This window comes from Lagenorhynchus albirostris, chromosome 2, assembly GCF_949774975.1.
Source record: "Lagenorhynchus albirostris chromosome 2, mLagAlb1.1, whole genome shotgun sequence".
Taxonomy (NCBI): Eukaryota; Metazoa; Chordata; class Mammalia; order Artiodactyla; family Delphinidae; genus Lagenorhynchus; species Lagenorhynchus albirostris.
Window position 1 is genome coordinate 14,249,143 of NC_083096.1, and position 18,918 is coordinate 14,268,060.

General features: G+C 37.6%; 1 protein-coding gene across 1 annotated transcript in view; it reads right to left on the minus strand.

Moving 5' to 3' along the window:
- USH2A (usherin) overlaps positions 1–18,918 on the minus strand; it is a 737,336-nt gene that overhangs the window by 262,564 nt on the left and 455,854 nt on the right. Inside the window, exons 31-33 of the mRNA XM_060127145.1 lie at positions 17,600–18,228; positions 7,917–8,251; positions 6,603–6,725 (exon numbers count right to left, since the gene is read on the minus strand). Of these exons, the coding sequence (XP_059983128.1) occupies positions 6,603–6,725; positions 7,917–8,251; positions 17,600–18,228 (1,087 nt within the window). The remainder of the gene's footprint in view (positions 1–6,602; positions 6,726–7,916; positions 8,252–17,599; positions 18,229–18,918) is intronic.

The following is an 18,918-nucleotide window of genomic DNA, read 5'->3' on the forward strand; positions in this document are numbered from 1 at the left end:
TGGGTGTTGATATCAGATGGGACATTCCATTTAGTTAATAATAAAATACTTTTAAGAGAAAAATGCTCCATCAGTTGAAATCATATACTCATGCAAAACATATGTATATCAATCAATATCTTCCCTAAATACTAATTGTGTTTCTTGGGTATATTTTGAAAAATGTACCATTTCAAACCCTTTAAGATATAGCTTTTGAAATCTGCTAAGTGAATGAAAACTTATGTTAAGTCTATGCTGTAACCAGTAAAACCAACTGTTTGAAGGTCCATTTAGGAATACGAGGCTGTTACAATAGTTATCCCCTAATTGATTAATGTTTTTGAGACCGTTCTCCAGCCCCTCCTTTCATCCACACACAGAAAATGGTAAATTCGTTGTGTAATAGACATGACTCTGGTATTTCTTCCTTGTAAAAGGTCATATATATTAAAATCTTATTTATGGAATGAGACTCATTTCAAGGTTCCGTTGTTATTACTCGAATTAGAAAACTAGATTCTGTTCAGATGATAAAGTTTTTAATCTGTTTATTGACTAGATGATTTTATAAATAAATGGCTACTTCATAGTTCCTAAAGCATTCAGTCTCATAACTTTCAGGTCACATATGATTTGGTTGGCTAGGGCCACGAAAATCTACCTGTCCAATAGAGAAATGATCCTTACTGAAACTTAGAAAGATGTTTTTTTTTTCTTACAAATTACATTGCTCTTTTATGTTTGATACACCATTACTTAATTCATTCATTAATAAATATTTATTAGCACTAACAGCATGCCAGATACTAAACATAGTAAATGTAATGTCTGTCCTACTGGAGTGTGTGTATGTGTGTGTGTATGTGTGTATGTATGTGTGTGTGTACGTGTGTATACTTATATACATATTTACAGATAAATGTTTTTAAATGAGAACCTCTAAAACATATATTCATTTATTCCTTTTTCTTTCCACATACATCAAAGCATCTAATTTAACCTAATCTAGTCAGGAAGTCTTCACAGAGGAGATAACATTTGGGCTAGGTATTGATGACAAACAGTAATTTGGCCAGTGGAGACATTAATTTAGCCAGTAAGAAGCATTATTCAGGGCAAAATGTGTGGAAGGCTTGTACTTTGAAAGGGTCTGATGTGTTCTGGGAACCAATAAAACCAATTCTTCAGTGCAGCTACAGAATGCCTCAGGTTATTTTCATCAGAATTAAAAATGTGTCAACTTTATTGATGTCCTAACAGAATTCATGTGTCAATATTGTCACCAATATAAATCATGCTTCCGAAAATGCAGGTTATTCAGTTCCTCCTTCTACTAACTCTTCTTCATATCCACCACCATCCAACACATGCTTGAGTACAACATTATACACCAGAGGATTTGAGAAACCTCTGATAGCATACTGTTCCTTACACCCTCAAATCCTTTTGTGGGAATAAACACATAGGCAAACAAAAATGTAACACTGTTTCCACTGCTTAAATCTGTAATTGTTTAAATTTTCCATTGATGGTGGATACCTTTTCTTTCCCTCACTCATTTGTTGCTGAAAGATTTTTGTTTTCCTAAAAATGCTGCTGAAAATGTTTGCTTTTGGAAATTGAAGAGTAAAGATGATCAATCACTGTTGGAAGTTCTTATGATACTTTTTAGATTGTGAGTGAAAGCTGCAGCTGTCTACTCCTGTAGCTCTCTGTACTTATGCTACCAGAATGTGGCACCTAAAATAACTTTGCTGTGATTTCTGTCTTTGTTCTACTATATCATCAACATGAAAAAGAAATGTAAACAAATAAACTAGATTTCTTTCTTTCTTTCTTTTTTTTGAAGAAAGCATTAGGCAATGAAACCTCCTATGAAAAAATGCATCCTCCCAGATTTAGAGGTTCATTTTCTTTTTTGAGGTAAGTTTTCATATGATGACACTTAGAAAAGGACAGCATGAAGTAAATTCAGAGCAATGAAAAGAGAGCACCGTGACTCTCCCATGTTAAATGTGAAACAGATATATTTTTGCTCATTTTGAATTAAGTACTTTGCTAGGAAATGGTACACCAATGTTGACAGAAGTTGGCTTTCATTTCTAGACCCAACTTTTACTCACATTATGGTATTAAGCAAGAAAATACCAGGCTCTACCTCACATTGGTGGTCATGGAAGAAAGGCCTTCCTTCTAACTCACCCTCCATGCTTATGAAGTTAATTTGTTTACCTAACAGCTACAACTTGAACATGTTTATGTTATAGGAGAACACGTGTCATGGAGCTGACCCAGTCTTTCCCTATTAGCAAAGCAGAAAATGTTACTTGTGCACATTTAATCTCATTACAAAGAAGGGGAATGAACGTCACACTCTTTTGAATATCATTCTCCAGAAACTATGTCCTCTTTCAGGGTTTGAAACATTTCATTTTTGTAGGTTAAAAAATCAGAATCCATGTCAGTAAGACTCAAACTTAGATTTTATAGTATATTTATCTTAAGCATTTAAACTTGAAAAGAGTCAAGTCCAACCGTTCTTTGAAAACCAGATGAAGGTCTATGAATTTTGAATGCTTTCATTTAAAGATAATGCAATTAGAGGATTCTTGAGAACTCATATGAAAGTCTCTTTCCAGACTGATAAAGAAATACTTGTAGGAGTTCATAAATAATTGAAAGGAAAAGGAGTGAGAACACGCCTCCCTTCATAAACTCAATGGCAGCTAAGTTATTATAATCTACAAGTCAACATTTTCCTTAAAATAGAGCCTATTATTTCTCATAGCTTGTTCTTCCTTTGTCAGATCCAGAACAGAGAGGCGCTCATGTCATCACTGTGTTTGCAGAAGTTTTATCTGATCACCCAGGAACCAAGGCACAGTGAGATCCTGAAAATCCTAAGGGTGGATTGATGCTTAAAATGAAGGTCGCTACCCTTTTGTTAAACCCAGCCTGACTCACCACAGCAGCATCAGATGACAACAGCACATTTTCCAGATTTTCCAGTTGATGAAAATGTCAGGAAACCCAACGTTATGGTTCCCCTAACAACCATAACTTGGCCACTTTGCACAGAATGATTAAGGAAGAAAAGTTAGAAACTGACAAGCAGTATAAACCCACAGTTACACTGAGTTTGTGTCTACACAGACAGAGCAAAATTCAATAATTAGGCAACTAGCTGGGTAACTCAGACCAAATCATCCCTTACCTAAGATATTCATAAAAACAGAAGTATTTTTGTTGAAACTAAATTATCTGGATAATGAGCTCACTATTTTACTTGGTACATGGAGCTATAAAGGAAAAAATGACGACTAGAATGATCTGAATTTCAGAACATAGTACCATTTGAGATGAAAGTGGTGTGTTTTCTATATATTAGAAACATACAGCTAACCAAAAGAGACCGCTTGCCCAAGGAAACTGACTTCAATTTATACTTACTCTCACAAATGTATTCATAAAGGGATGCCCAGTGAAACTTAAGTTAATTTTACTTTTTATGTCAAGAGAAGTACCATTTAAAAAGCTGATTCTAGCTGTAGCTATTGGTGAGATCAGATCAAGATGGGCAGAAACCCTTCAATGGTTCCTTTGTTTATGTAGATGTAAGTTATGAAGGAAATAAGAAATGGTGAGTCTGGGAAGAATACGAAATTAAATACTTTTCCCAAAGACATCAGAATTCAATGACCATCCTCCCCCGCCCTCCCCTCCAAAAGAAACCCACAAATAGTCAGTCAAATAAACACGTCAGTAAGACAAAATATGTCAAAGAGGAGGCTCATTAAGGGGCTGCAACACAGGTGTGCAGGAAGGTAAGCTGACTGCTCCCATCCTTCCCTCTACAGCAGGGACAGCAAGCCTGGCTGCCAGAAGTTAAAGTGGGTGCTGACTGCACCTTCCAGACAAGATCGCTTCTTTTGAACAAAAACACTGGCACGGCACATAGCACCCACAGGTGGTCTAATTTCCAGTTTTCTCTCAGATTTGTGAGACAAGTCCCCTTGGGCAGGAGGGGCCCCTAGTCTTTTGGACTTACAAAGGGTAGATGTCTAGAAAAATTCTTTTCACAATATGAAGACTCATGCTATTCACTTTGACTATTAGAAAGAAATGCAGGGACTTCCCTGGCGGTGCAGTGGTAAAGACTCCACGCTTCCAATGCAGGGGGCGCGGGTTCGATCCCTGGTTCGATCCCTGGTCGGGGAACTAAGATCCCACATGCTGCGTGATGCAGACAAACAATAAAAAATAAAAACCATAAAGAAATGCATATTGTGGGGGGTTTTTGTTTGTTTTATTTTGTTTTGTTTTTTTCACAAGCTGGTTACATGGGACAAAGTGGTTTATCTGAATAGTTGGAAAAAATCTTTGCTAGTGCTAGCAGAAAAAAAAAAAATCTCTTGACATTTAGTATTATGAGGCTAGTCAAAATATCACCTCAGCACATTTTGTTATATGTATACTTCCTTTCTAGAAGCAGCTGTCATCAGTATGTTTATGTCAACTTATGTTTCAATCTAATTTGTGGGGATTTAACTTAATTTCATTCCTTACATCTTCGATTTGGACTTATTAAAAATCCTTACAAGCATCATTAAAAATTCAATAATAAAATTTTGGCCTTGGTCCTAATTCCTTAATAAGTTTTCATTGCTTCTATGAAGAAAGAAAATTAACTTTCTGAGTCTTATTCTGTTTTTCTGCCAACTACCTCATGGTTAAAAGTTAGATTCAGTAATGTTAGATAGTCAAGTCCTCTTTATTTTGGAAATTGCTATATTTCAGGCACTTGGAGTTCACAGATAGTTACCTTTCCATATGATTTCCCTAGGTAGTGATGGTGTATCTGTAGTTAACTGTGATGATAGTAATTGATACATGTATGAGTGTGTGTGTGTGTGTGTGTGTGTGTGTGTGTGTGTGTGTGTGTGTGTGTGTGTGAGAGTGTGGTTTTCTCCACTAGACTGTGAGCTCTTTGAGGGCAAGGGCTATGCTATTCATCTTTTGTTCCTTAGCACAATGCCTGTCAGCACATAGTAAACAAAAAGAAATTGCTGAATAAAATGAATTTCTTCAACTGAAGTCATCATTATATAGCAATGCTGGATTAAGTAACTAATGAATTGAAAATAGTGGAGAAGAGTCTAGGGACCACGATAATTTAGATTGAACCAAAAGGATATGCTAGTAATCGATCCCTTTTAGCTTACAAAAATGGCAATTTTACATGGTTCATTCTATCGTTTCCTTAGATTTACATGCGGCCTCTCTTCAAGAACCTCACCATATCTGTAATGTTTTCCCACCAGGACCCTTTCAGATGGACAGGAGAATTTTCCTCATTCCCCAAAGATAAGAACATCACAGTTAATATTCCTAGGGCACAGAGCAATGAATACCCAACCCTTTACACATTACTAAAAGTATTCTTTCATTTAGCATCTATTGGCACACCCACTGTGTGCCAGGTACTACGGTGGGGATTGTGATAGAGAAATCATGAAGACAAGGCCTTGCTCATGGTGGATATGACAGTAAAATGGGGTGTCCAGACAGGTAGCCAGGTCAGTACAAAGACAATAGAGATTTGTAAGGGGTGTGCTATGGAAATACATTAAGGAGGCAGCTGATTCAGACCAGGAGGAGGGTGCTCTAGGAAACTTGCAGGCCAAGACTTGAAGGACGGTAGACAGAGGGAAATGGCAGCTATGGGGAGAAGCTGAGGGGTGGGTGTTGCCTGTTAGAGGCGCCAAACGCAATACTAACGTGGCTGAAGCGCAGAGGCCCAGCAGAGGAAGAGGGGAGACAAGACCAGATTGTAAACAGAGTTCAGAGTAGAGCTAGTCAGTGTGAGTCTAGAAGCATAACCCTCCTGATAGAAAAGTCATTGAGCAATATGTCTTAAAACTTTTCCTAAAAGAATACTTGTGATTTTTTGAAATTTGATTACATTGCTTGATTCATGAAGGTCTAGACCTCACTTAATCCCATCCAATCTCCTCATTTTATAGACAACAAAAGTGAAGCCCAGAGAAGTTAAGTGACTCCCCTAAGGCCACAAAGCTAGTCCTCCAGCACAGGATGAAACCAAACCCACGCCTCCTTACTCTCCCGTGGGGTACTCTTTTCTGACATTGCCCATTTGCCCATTTCTTGATCTCTTCGAACTACAGATGGAATTCTTTTGAGTCCCAAGCCTGTTAACTAAATAATTTTTGTGAACTGAACCAATGATTTATAGCAAATTATTTCCTGGAAAAGCAAGCATTCTACAAGTGGCCCAAACGTTCCCCAGTTTTGAACATGTTCAACATTTCCAGATTTCGCCATTACGTGTCTGGCTAGGGCTGTGACAAAGGCAAGAGGCTAAGGCTCAAACACCTACAAACTTGACTTCAAAAGGCTTATTTGAAGCGTGCAGTTAAGATGGCAAATATTAAACATGCTGATTGTTGCAGCTCGATGATTAATGCCACAGATAATAACCAAACATGTTTTATTGCATAACTGGCTCAATGGCAACAATGAAGACACTCAGATTCTTTGAACTATTCAACATGCCCCAAACTAAATGTCAGCATTTGTTTTTATAGTTTTTGTAATCTCACCTGCTAAGACCCTTATCTTCATAAAACCACTGAGTTCCTGAATAAATATTGTGCCACAGATTTAAATCTTCTGGGGGATTTGATGCAAGTGGTTGCTGGATTTTACACCTCAGAAGCTCATATCTAAAGCAAAAGATAAGCAGAAAGATCAGGATTATCTCAACTAATGTTATTACCAAAATTCAGGTTGTCTCACGGTACGAGTGTGTGGGGTGTATGTGTAAACGTAAAGAAAACATCTTAATTTTCTTTTTTCCAGATAATCATTTTTTTTTTTTTTGGCACAAGTGTCATCCACATAGCTAACTGGAACAATTAGCTACATTCACATTTTTACTACTATCAGTAAAATGATAACATTTAGATTTCTTCTATATCAGATTTGCCAAAACTTTATTGCCAGTTTCACACAAAATAGAATTACAAAAAGCTTATAAAGTTAATGATTTCCTAAAACTTCTACCATCAATACTTTATAAACAATGATAATATTATCGACTCCATAGTCTTGCCTAACTGTCAAGTTGTTATAAAGCCATTTCAGAATCACAGTTCTTTTCTTTCATCTTATCTATATTCCTGACCACATGCTTTACAAGTTTCCAGATAATAATAACATGCCAAAAAATTATTGTGCTATCTTTAGAATTTTGAGGCATGTTTGTGCAAATGTGTCATTTAGAACATGCATCAAGCTTGCTTAACATATAATAAAGATATACTTTGAATATCAAGAGAGGGGCTGTGTAGAGATGCACTAGAGAACAGCAATTGTTGTTTCGAGGGTTTTTAGTTCCTCACAATAGCATGCTATTTTTACCTTGATGATCTTTTTATGATTCCCTATAAGTCAAGATACAGAAGGTGAAACTGTATGAAAATTATGAGTGAGGCAGACATAGAGAACAGACCTGTGGTTGCCAAGGGGGAGGGGGTTGGGGGAGGGATGGAGTGGGAGTTTGGGATTAGCAGAGGCCAACTATTATATACAAAATGGATGAAGAACAAGGTCCTACTGTATAACACAGTGAACTATATTCAATATCCTGTGAGAAACCACAATGGAAAAGCATATAAAAAAGAATGTATATATATATATATATATATGTATAACTGAGTCACTCTGTTGTACAGCAGAAATGAACACAACACTGTAAATCAACTACACTTCAATAAAAAAAAATGTTATGAGTGAGGAATATCCAATAAGGAATTAGTTCAATGTTCCTATGTGAGGAAAAGCCTCCTTCCTCCCTTCTTTCCCAGAGAGATAAGACGGTAACAAAATCCAAAAGCACCATCCCTTTCTCTTACCTCAAATTGGGTCCGTTTGGCCTGGTTGGTGGCTGCCAAGAGATGCCAACATACGATTCACTTAGTGGAACCACGGACAACGGGCTAAGACCCTGAGGCAGGGTGGGATGCGTGGTCACATGGGTAGGGAAACTCTCTGTGCACCCCCCTAGATGCCCATTACCCCCTGAGCAAGCCACAATGGTGACAGAATAATTAGTGAAAGGAGTCAGATGAGTAACGACGTGACTGAACACAGAGGAAGTAACGTTGGTGATCGTGATGTGAGGGTCAGGCATGCGGATCTCGTAGGTAAGGATGTCTCCATTCAGGATAAGTGGGGCTCTCCAAGTGACCTGAAATAAAACGTAAGCTTAGCACCGGTGTGACAACACAGGGACAGAGCAACTGCAGTTCACAAGGCCTGGCATTTTGCTCTGCCTTGTTTTCAGTCAAGTCACTTTCTAAATACCCACTTTCGACTTCGCCCTTTGCACTAGACAGTAATGAAGGGTTTCGGATCAATTAGCAGTACACCAGGAACTAGATGAAATGCTGTTTCCTGGGCTAGGCTTTCAGTCTGGAGACTTTCTAAGATCGTCAGACTAGTACACACCTTAGTGATTCATCTCCACCACGGGTGCCCTGAAGGACACAGAGCACACACATGGAGAGAGTTCACACATCCACACACACCAATGGGGCGGCAGCAGGATTTAATAGTTTTCTTGTTTATAACTCAATTAAACGAAACGTCAGAACTCCTTGCTTTGCATTATTAGCGGGTACTCTAAATATGTCACTATTCTCTTTTTTTTTTTTTTTTTCGGGATGGTGGTGGGAGGGTGCAGAAATCATTCTTTGCATTTTCTGAGGATGCCCTATTGAGTTCCTGAATCTCACTAGTGCATAATGTAACAAGTAAAGCAAGAACAACACATCCTGTTCTCAAAGACGAGAGACATGTGGAAAGCTTTAAAAAGGCAAGCAAAGAATGATCCTGTTTAAGTCATAGACATGAACATCAGAAGAAAGAAACACCGTTTTCTAATAATGTTTAACGTTGCTTTTCTTTTCTGGCTAAATACTGTAAGGGCATAGTGCTAACCCACTCATGCTCTTATGGGGCACAAAGGACCCTAGAAAAATGTGCATTAGTCGTTAAAAGATTATTTATTTATATGCTATCATGGGCCATCTTTTTTGTGTTGCCTTGCAATGTTCCTTAAATTTTGGCGTGTATATCCCATCTCCCCAATAGACTGTAAGCTTCTTGATATTGATAGCAGGGCCTAAATTGTACACCCATTTAGTGCCATACACTGAGAGATGGAGTTCCAGAAGTAACAGCAGTCATGGCTGTCTCCATTATGTTTTTCCTTAGCATACAGCTATTTTGAAACTTTCAAAGAGTTTTCCACAAGGCGATATATTGATACCTACATTTATAGTTCTATACAAATTCGAAGTCTGAGAGGCATTATAGAAAAGTGAGAATGGAAAAGGATGAACCAAAATTTTCTATCTTAAAGAGAAAAAACTTCCCCCAGAAGGAATCTGACCTGAGGTATCTGTAGGGTATTCTTCCTAATTCTTGGTGACAAAATGGGCCTCTACCAGATGTCACCGGGCAGTTGCTTGATGATTACGGTCCTAACTTAAAATTAACAAGGACCTGACATCTACTCCAATTTTACTACATAGCTTGAAATCATTGCTAATTTTAAAATCTTTTTCTGGACTTCCCTAGTGGTGCGGTGGTTAAGAATCCACCTGCCATTGCAGGGGACACGTGTGGGTTTGAGCCCTGGTCTGGGAAGATCCCACATGCCATGGAGCAACTAAGCCCGTGAGCCACAACTACTGAGCCCATGTGCCTAGAGCCCGTGCTCTGCAACAAGAGAAGCCACCGCAGCGCAACAAAGGGTAGCCCCTGCTCACCGCAACTAGAGAAAGCCAGTGGGCAGCAACGAAGATCCAACCCAGCCAAAAATAAATAAAAATTAACACACAAACAAACAAAAAACCAAAAACACTTCTCAGAGAGTTCCACACTGTGCTGGTAAAGAGAAATTTTAGATGAGTTCCTTATGAGCACGGAGGATTTGCCTGGATGGAGGAGAGATCAAAGAAGCCTAACGCAAGTAAAGTTTAGAGAGCGGACATAGGATTCTATTTGCTTGGGGGGTGCAGTGCTCTTTGTGGACTTCAGAAATGAGTCAAGGTCATATTTACAGGGCTTCCTGGTACTTGTCATGCAAATGGAAAATGGAAGGGTTATCACAGCTCAATTCTACCTGATTCACATGTGGAATACCACTTGCCTCTGGAACTAGAATATTCTGAGAGTTCAGGTCAAGGCTTGGCAGTCCTTGAAAGAATCCAAACTTTGGAGGTAGCTGTGTTAGCAGTTGAGCTGAGAGTGAATTGATCTGGCACTCAGTTGCTGAGCCTAAGAAAAGCATTCATAAAATAAACCTTGAATAAGATCTCAACCAGCGGAGATTAAGCGATGTGATGTAATGATTCTGGAGTCAGTCATTTGAAGAGCTAAAAAATCCCTGTGTTCTCTAACTATAAACGTTTGCATCCAGAAATTGGCTATTTTTCTCACTTAAAAAGCTACAGACTTAAGAAGATACATCTTTTTTTTTAGTTTATACGTTTATTTATTTATTTTATTTTTGGCTGCGTTGGGTCTTCGTTGCTGCACACGGGCTTTCTCTAGTTGCGGCGAGCTGGGGCTGCTCTTCGTTGCGGTGCACGGGCTTCTCACTGCGGTGGCTTCTCTTGTTGCAGAGCATGGGCTCTGGGCGCATGGGCTTCAGTAATTGCAGCACACGGGATCAGTAGTTGTGGCTCGTGGGCTCTAGAGTGCAGGCTCAGTAGTTGTGGTGCACGGGCTTAGTTGCTCCGCAGCATGTGGGATCTTCCCGGACCAGGGCATGAACCCGTGTCCCCTGCATCGGCAGGCGGACTCTCAACCACTGCACCACCAGGGAAGCCCAGGCAGGCGGATTCTTAACCACTGCACCACCAGGGACGCCCAGGAAGATATATCTTTTTGATAGTACTGAGTTGGAAGACATGAATCTACTTCCACAGAAAATTTTTATAAGGAATTTTATAGCAAGGTGGAGAAGGCCATTGTCATTATAGTGAGTAGGCTATCAGAAATGGTATCTAATTTGATCATCCTCCTGAAAATATCCTGCAGCTATTACTAAAAATAAATGTGTCCAAGCATTTTAAAGAGCCAGTTAGTTAAATATTGGATTCTATTCTTTCCAGTGCCTAAGACTACATTTACTAGAGTGTGGCTAAAATATGTGAGATTAAAACTTTCATTCAGTTTAATTTTCCATGGCCTTTATATATCTATTGTTCATAGAAAGGATTATAAAATATTGTTGCAGCCCAAAAGACTCAGACCCAAGAGCATGTTCCTGGCCTAATAAGCAAAAGGTATGTTCTCTAAAACAAGACTTTTACACTGAAATTTTCTAAACAGAATTGTAGTTTCTGGCTGGGAATAAAATGTTTATTTTGGGGTTGCTTTGCCAACAATGATGATTTCTTTTATTTGAGTGGTTCTTAATTGCTTAGATTTCCATTCTCTGTTTAGTTATTGTAAATTTGCAAAAAATAGGACTGGTGGGTAGGTGTTTAAGGAGCTACTGACTTTTACCTATTTGTTCAGATCCCTGAAGAGTGGCCCTAAACAATCAAGGGACCTACAAGATCCTGGTTGTAAGCAAAAATTTAGGGAATGTAGGTTAGATGATTGGCTTCGGGACTGAAAACTGTAACACACATAAACATTGTAACTTACTTCTAATTTCTTTAACTCCATCAAACCATATTTAAGAACTTTATGAATAAGAGGATTTAGGACGATTGATTTGAGAATGAGCTAAGAATAAATATCCTTGATATTTGATGTAGGTTACTCAACCAACGCTGTGAGACTTGGAACAAAACACTTAACATCTCTGGGCCTCAGTTTCCTTGTATCTAATGTTAAGAGACAATCCTCGCCCTCATATCTACATAGAAGATTTTATAATTCTAAGACTACTTAATCAATACAGAATATGAATGACCACAGGGCATGAGAGTGTGGTAACATTTGACTCCATATGGTAATTCCTCTCAACAACTGACTCCCCGGCAAATCTTCTCATACAGAACAAGGTGTACAATAAGTATTTGTTGAAATGAAATTAAATTTTTCCTTTAAGATATCTTCCTTTTCTTTTAAAGTTGTTAATATTAATTTTTTTACTTTGGATATTTGATTTGCATTTTGTATTCAGAGAAAAAACCAAAGATATTGATACATACAGGAAAATAAATTACGGTCCTTCACCTCGACCTCCTCCTATCCCTCCCCATTCCCACCCTGTAAAGGTGAAAAGGTGATAGCTTTGAATCTATTCTGCCATACTTTCTCACACAGCAAATATATCCACACATAGGTACGTTTTCTCTCTCTCTTTTAAATTTTTTTTGGGAAAAATTTTATTTTTTATACCCATTTTTATACCCATTATTAATCTGTAACTTGCTTTTCACACTCAACTAGAGATCATGGGACACACCCTATCATGTTTTATGTTGCATAATATTCCTTTCATGGCTGAAAACAGACTATTCAGTTATACTGACTTGACTTTATTGTTAAAAACCATATTTGAAAATGTATGTATACATACGATTGTACATTTTTTTTATTTAAAAAATTTTTTGGCTGCACTGCACAGCATGTGGGATCTTAGCTCCCCGACCAGGGACCGAACCTACGTCCCCTGCGTTGGAAGTGTGGAGTCTTAACCCCTGGACTGCCAGGGAAGTCCCTGTACTTATTTATTATTGTATAGGTTAGCAAGAATTGCTATATCAAAATGTATGTTTAGTTTTAATCATTATTGATGGATTACTTTCTGAAAAGTTTGAAGTAATTCACTTGATCACAAACAATGAAAGAAAATGTCCATGATTTGTGTCCCCACAAATTCTTGAAATTACTGCTCCTTTTAGAGATCAGATTTGTGATTACCAGAGGCAGTGGTGGGTGAAGGTGGTCAAAGATGAAAACTTCCAGTTATAAGATAAATAAGTACTAGGGTTGTGATGTACAACACGATTAATATAATGAACACTGCTGACATTACATATGAAAATTGTTAAGGAAGTATTGGGTTGGCCAAAACGTTTGTCTGGAATTTTCCATGAGTTGCTACAGAAAAACCCGAACAAATGTTTTGGCCAACCCGATAAATCCTAAGAGTGCTATCACAAGGAAAAAATGTTTTCTTTTATTTTGTATCTATAGGAGATGATGGATGTTCAATAAACTTACTGTGGTCATCATTTCATGATGTATGCAAGTCAAATGATTACGCTGGACCCCTTAAATGTATACAGTGCTTTGGGTCAACTCTATCTGAATAAAACTGGAAGAAATAAAAAGAAATTACTAATCCTTTTGGTCTTGCCAGTATTACTTTATTATTTCTTTAATTAATTTGTAGTCCCTTGACTTTTTTAAGATATAAATATTTTCAAACGTTATTAACTCTTTGTATATCCTCTTATCACATTTTTTATCCATATTTTATACTTTGTTTTCTATTGAGTTGTCTTTTTATCATAAGTTATTAGAAGTTCTTTGTTTATTATGGGGAAATAACTTATTTTTCTATAATGTCTTATAGATGTATTTCCCCAATCTATCTTTTGAAGTTTAACTTTTTTTTGAGGAATCTTATATCTTGCAAAAACAAAATTGTTTTCTAGCTAAATATAACTATCTATTCTTTTAAGGCTGCAGGGTTTGCCTGTGAAATGGGGATAATAATAGCCTTTATCTGACAGGGTTGTAGTAAGGACTCAGTGAGAGCAATTCCTGGAACTTAATATGAACTCAGTGAATATTAGTTGTCATTTTATTTCCTTCCAAATTCTGTAATACCCCATATGGGAAAAGAAACTGAAAAAGAATGCATATATGTATATGCATAACTGAATCACTTTGCTGTACACCTGAAACTAACACAATACTGTAAATCAATTATACTCCAATATAAAATAAAAATTAAATTAAAAAAAGAATTTATAATTTTTTAATGGTTTGATTTAAGCAGCTATCAAAGACCAGCCCATCTTCAAAAACAGGTGAGAATGATGACTAAGACTTAATTATTTTTACTTTGGTTTATTATCAACCTGTAAATGAGCAATGCTAAGAGTACACACCATAGCAAAGCTGTGCGTGGACACCATCTGGGGGACAGGATTGTTGTTCCTTGTCGCACACACACCAAGGCTGGTGGTTTTGGCGATCTGAGCCAAGAGAGGACTCTTCTACCTGAAAAGCTGAGAGCTGCAGGCCTGCTCTTTCATTCTGCTTTAGCCGTGGGAAGGTGGGCCTGCGAATGGGGCCATCAGAGTTCAGAGGCTCATGTTATCACCAAAAAGCAATTTTTTTTTTTTTTTTTGCTGCGTCAGAGTTATACAACTTAGTTATTCTATGTTTTATTTTTATGAGTCCTCAATTGTACTCAAGACTCCAGTGGAATAAAGTTATAAACTCACTTTTTCCTAATCTGGTTTTATGTTGAATATTTGTTAGAAATGGCTACTGAATCTTATGTCTTTTTTCTGCATCTATTGATTAAAAAAAAGGGCTTTCTCTTTTAATCAGTTGATTTAAGCAGTATGTTGATAGATTTCCTGATGTTGAACCAACCTTACATTTTTGGAATCAGACCAGATTTGTCCTGGTATACCATTCTTTTAATATACTCCTGAGTTCAAGTTGCTAATATTTTATTGAGAAGCTTTGGCTCTATAGTCGCAGTATGAAAGTAGTCTATAGTTTTACTGAACTATCTTTTTCAGGTTTTGGTATTTTTTTACCAACTTTATACAGTGAAATGAATTTTCTTAAAGTTATTAGATATCACATCAAAGTGCATGGCTTTCACACAACCGCTTTGACAATATATATTCTTTTCCTTGTAATCAAATAAGATATTAAGAATGTAATTTTGATATGCAACTTTCCCTTTTTCTTTTTTTTTTAAATTTATTTTATTGAGGTATAGTTGATTTACAATATTAAACCAACTATAACTTCTGCAGTACAGCAAAGTGATTCAGTTATACATATATATATATGTGTTCTTTTTCATATTCTTTTCCATTATGGTTTATTACAGGATATTGAATATACTTCCTTGTGCTATACAGTAGGACCTTGTCGTTAATGCAACTTTCGCTTCCTAATGCTCATGTCTATGCCAAGTTATCTCTTTATACTTACTAAGATGCTACTTTGGGTTATTTTCTAGTTGGCCTAAGTATGTGAAGTTTCCTTGCTTTCCCTATTAGATGCAAGCTCTTACAGGTGGAGTGGTGGTGAAAAGACCACATGGTACAAAATGGGAAGAACTAGGGTGAAATACCAGTCCATTTCCTTTATTATTCTCCAACCTATCAGCTGGTAGTGTTTATTCCTGATTTGTTTCTTCCCTCAAGTCTTTTCATTTCTGGGCATTTTATATATCTGTTTATGTTGTTTTGACTAAAAGGTACACTCCATGAAGGTGGGGATTTTGATTTGGCCACTACTGTATCCTCAGTGTCTAAAAGAGGCACTCATAAAGATTTATAGGTGCTCAATAAAGGTTAGTAGAACTGAAATTATTATTATTGTGTCAATAATATTACTGACAATTCTCTTCATCCTAATATTTGCAATGACTATGAAATAAATGTAGAATAAATTTCTTAACCAATGCATTCATGACCATCCTTCTGTTTTCCTCATATTTTATCCATTTGCAATTTTAACTTTTCAATCTTATATTTCATAAAGAGAAATCACTGTATTGCTGTCACATTGCCTCTGTTTACCAGATAAGCATATCACGAGCACATTGACTTTGAGTCTGAAGATCTCTTTGAACCTAAGGTGAGCCCAAAATTCTGAAGCGTAAATATGTTGTTTTGATATTATTTAAACACATGTAATCCAACACTAGATTCAGCTGAATATTCCTGATGACTCTCTTCATTGATAACTTCTGATTTTCTAGTTATAAAGGGAGAGTTAATAAAAGGTGCGAATTTTTAAAAACTATCACGAATGTCCAATGTCTGCATATTCCAAGCACCTTCTTAGAGACTTTTAGATTCCTGACCTGGTGAGTGCCTGTGAGATTCTGCTCCCAAGCCAAGCTAATCTAAACTTTACCTTAGCAGGTTGACACGCCATGTACACTGTCTTATTCCTGGATGAGGTTACAAAATGCAAAGAGGAAGGAAAAACAAAAAAGAATGAAAGAAAGTCAGGCAATTTGTTTTGAATACTTTTGATCACCGTTTATAGATGCTGAATCACATAGACTTGGGCATTGAGCCATTATTTTTCTGCAAATATTTATCATTTTTCAGATCTGCCTAGTTATTAAATTCTTGTTAGAAAGAATCCAGAAAAAAGTCCATTATCTAGCTTTGCCTTTGTGAAGGGACTGTGTTTATGTCACATCATATTGATTGGTACTGCTACTGAAGTTTTGCAAAATTCCCTTAGGATTGAAAAGAAAAGTCATTTCTGAAATGATGAATAACTCTAGGTTTGTTTGGGGTTTTCCTTTGGTTCGTTTTGCTTTTCCTCTGAATGAAGAACAATTCTTAAGATTGCCCGATTCATACAATAAACATCGTACCTCATGTCCTTCAAATTAATTTCCTTTTAGTGTTTTATCAACAGGATTCTATACATCTGTGGTATTTCTATCAAGAAGGCGTGTTGCTTTGACCGATCTCATGTTGAAACTAAGACAGACTTATAAAAATCGATTTCAGTTTGTAGGTTCAATTAAATTTCTTCAAGAATTTACACTATTTAGCATCACCCAGTGTTTGCTTTTGGTGGGACGAGAGAACACACAACAGAGATTCAAGTAATAATTTCAGCAGATGAACTCTGCTGTTATGCAAATGCCCTTTGTTTTGTGCTCTGGTGAGCAAGCTGCTACACCAATGCTTTTGGCAGTAGTACAAGATTGAATCCATGGAAGCATGTGTGTATTTACACAAAAGAGGCTTCTAAGCTACAAAACTCCCTCCTGTTTGGTTACACTAATTTCCCTTGAATGAAGTTTGTATGCAAGCCAAAACAATGGTAGTTATCCTGTGCTCTAGGGTTCATTCCCAGTAGCGTGAAGTGAATAATTGAACAGTTCCTAGATAGCCCCGTAATCGGCTATTTTTACTTCTTTCCCCATCATCTTGATCCTTTGATCATTAAAAAAAAAATCAGAATATCGGTAATTGGAACTTTTGTTAATACACTAATCCCTTCCCCCGTATCTCCCCACCTCCTCTCATTTTCTGATCTATTTAGATCTGACGTGGTGGTTAAGGTAAGCGTACCACGGTGGCATTCAAAGGATTTCAGGTGTGTGAGGCAAGTGGAAGCATCTCAACAATATAATTAAGGGGTTACAGGGAGAAATGAAAAACTGACATCAAATTCAAGATAGCTTGGGCCAAAGGCCAAAAACCCAGTTTCTCCAGTGAATGCCTAAAACAACACATGTGTGCGTTTTGTCAGTAGATGGCTCTGTTCAACACAGAGTCAATCCAGGGTAAATTCCCATGTCTGCAGTGGAGACAGACACGCCGTATCTTACCTTGGCTGCGTCGGGTCCTAGCACATCCACCACGGGGGGCTGCACCCCAGCAGGTCGTGAGGGTCTCGTGGTCACTTCTGCCCAAGCGCTGCTGTTTGTACCTCCTCCAAGAGTGCTCACCAGGACCCGATACTCATATTTTGTCCATGGGCTAAGAGCAGAAGTCTTGTCGATAAACCTCATGGGATGACCTCTCGGGAGAGTCACCAGGGTAGTAGCTTCTTCCTTCCCTTCCACTCTTCTCTCGATTGTGAAGTTCTCCACCAAGCCGTTGGGATGGGTGGGGGGTTGCCAAGATATAATCACGGACGTTGGGGTATCGGAGAACAACTCTGGTCTCGGGATACCTTCTGGTGCATCTGGGAGTGTCCATACAGTCTGAGACTCTGGTGACAGGGAACACCCTTTTGAAGTACAAGCTTCTACTTGAAATGTGTAGGCTGTATATGGGCGCAAATGGACCACTGTGCCATTAGTGACATTTCCAGAAGTTTTTAAGCAGAGACGGCCATGTTGGTGAATGTTATAATGGGTAATGATCCCATTGCGCTTTAAAGGATGCTGCCAGGTGACCAACATCATTCTTGACTTCACATCCCGAAGAATCGGAGGGTCTATAGGTCCAGGTTCTACAAAGTAGAAAAAAAAGTAAGACAGGATACCTCTTAGAAACTCCCCACATCTCCTCAGAACAAAACTAAAATGAGTGATAACTCTCCTACCAGAGTATGAAACTGGACACTTGGTGAAGGCCAATGAGTAAGTGGCCAAGTGTCTCTTACACATTTACTCTTAAATATGTAAGAAGTATGTACTTGTTGAGCATTATCAAATTCAATTGTCATTTTTGTCTCTAAGATAGCTTTATTAAAATCATTTCTTTTTATTAAAGCTAAGGATTCAAAATATCACAAGGACTGAAATAAAGACCTTAGGAGAGAAAGATACAAGAGGGCGGTTGTAACCAAAGTTGTAGCTTCCGCCCCATTTTTCTAGAACCCCAGTAACTCATTATAATCAATAACACTGTCTTAACAAACCTGCATATTTCATAGCCCAGTAAGATCCTTCAGCATCTCTCATTATATATTCCATATTATCCCCGGGTCTGTTTATCATTCTAATACATGTTTTGTAATTTATCTACTCCCTGTTAATACTATAGGTGATTTTTTTTACTGTGACTGTGACAGAAGCTGCCGATTTAGCTCTTTCACCTACTGATAAATAAACAATGCACAGATCTGACCTTTAGGTTAACAGGTTTAATGCTTGCTCCACTCAGCACTCTAACTGATTCAATTATCATAAAGGTTCAG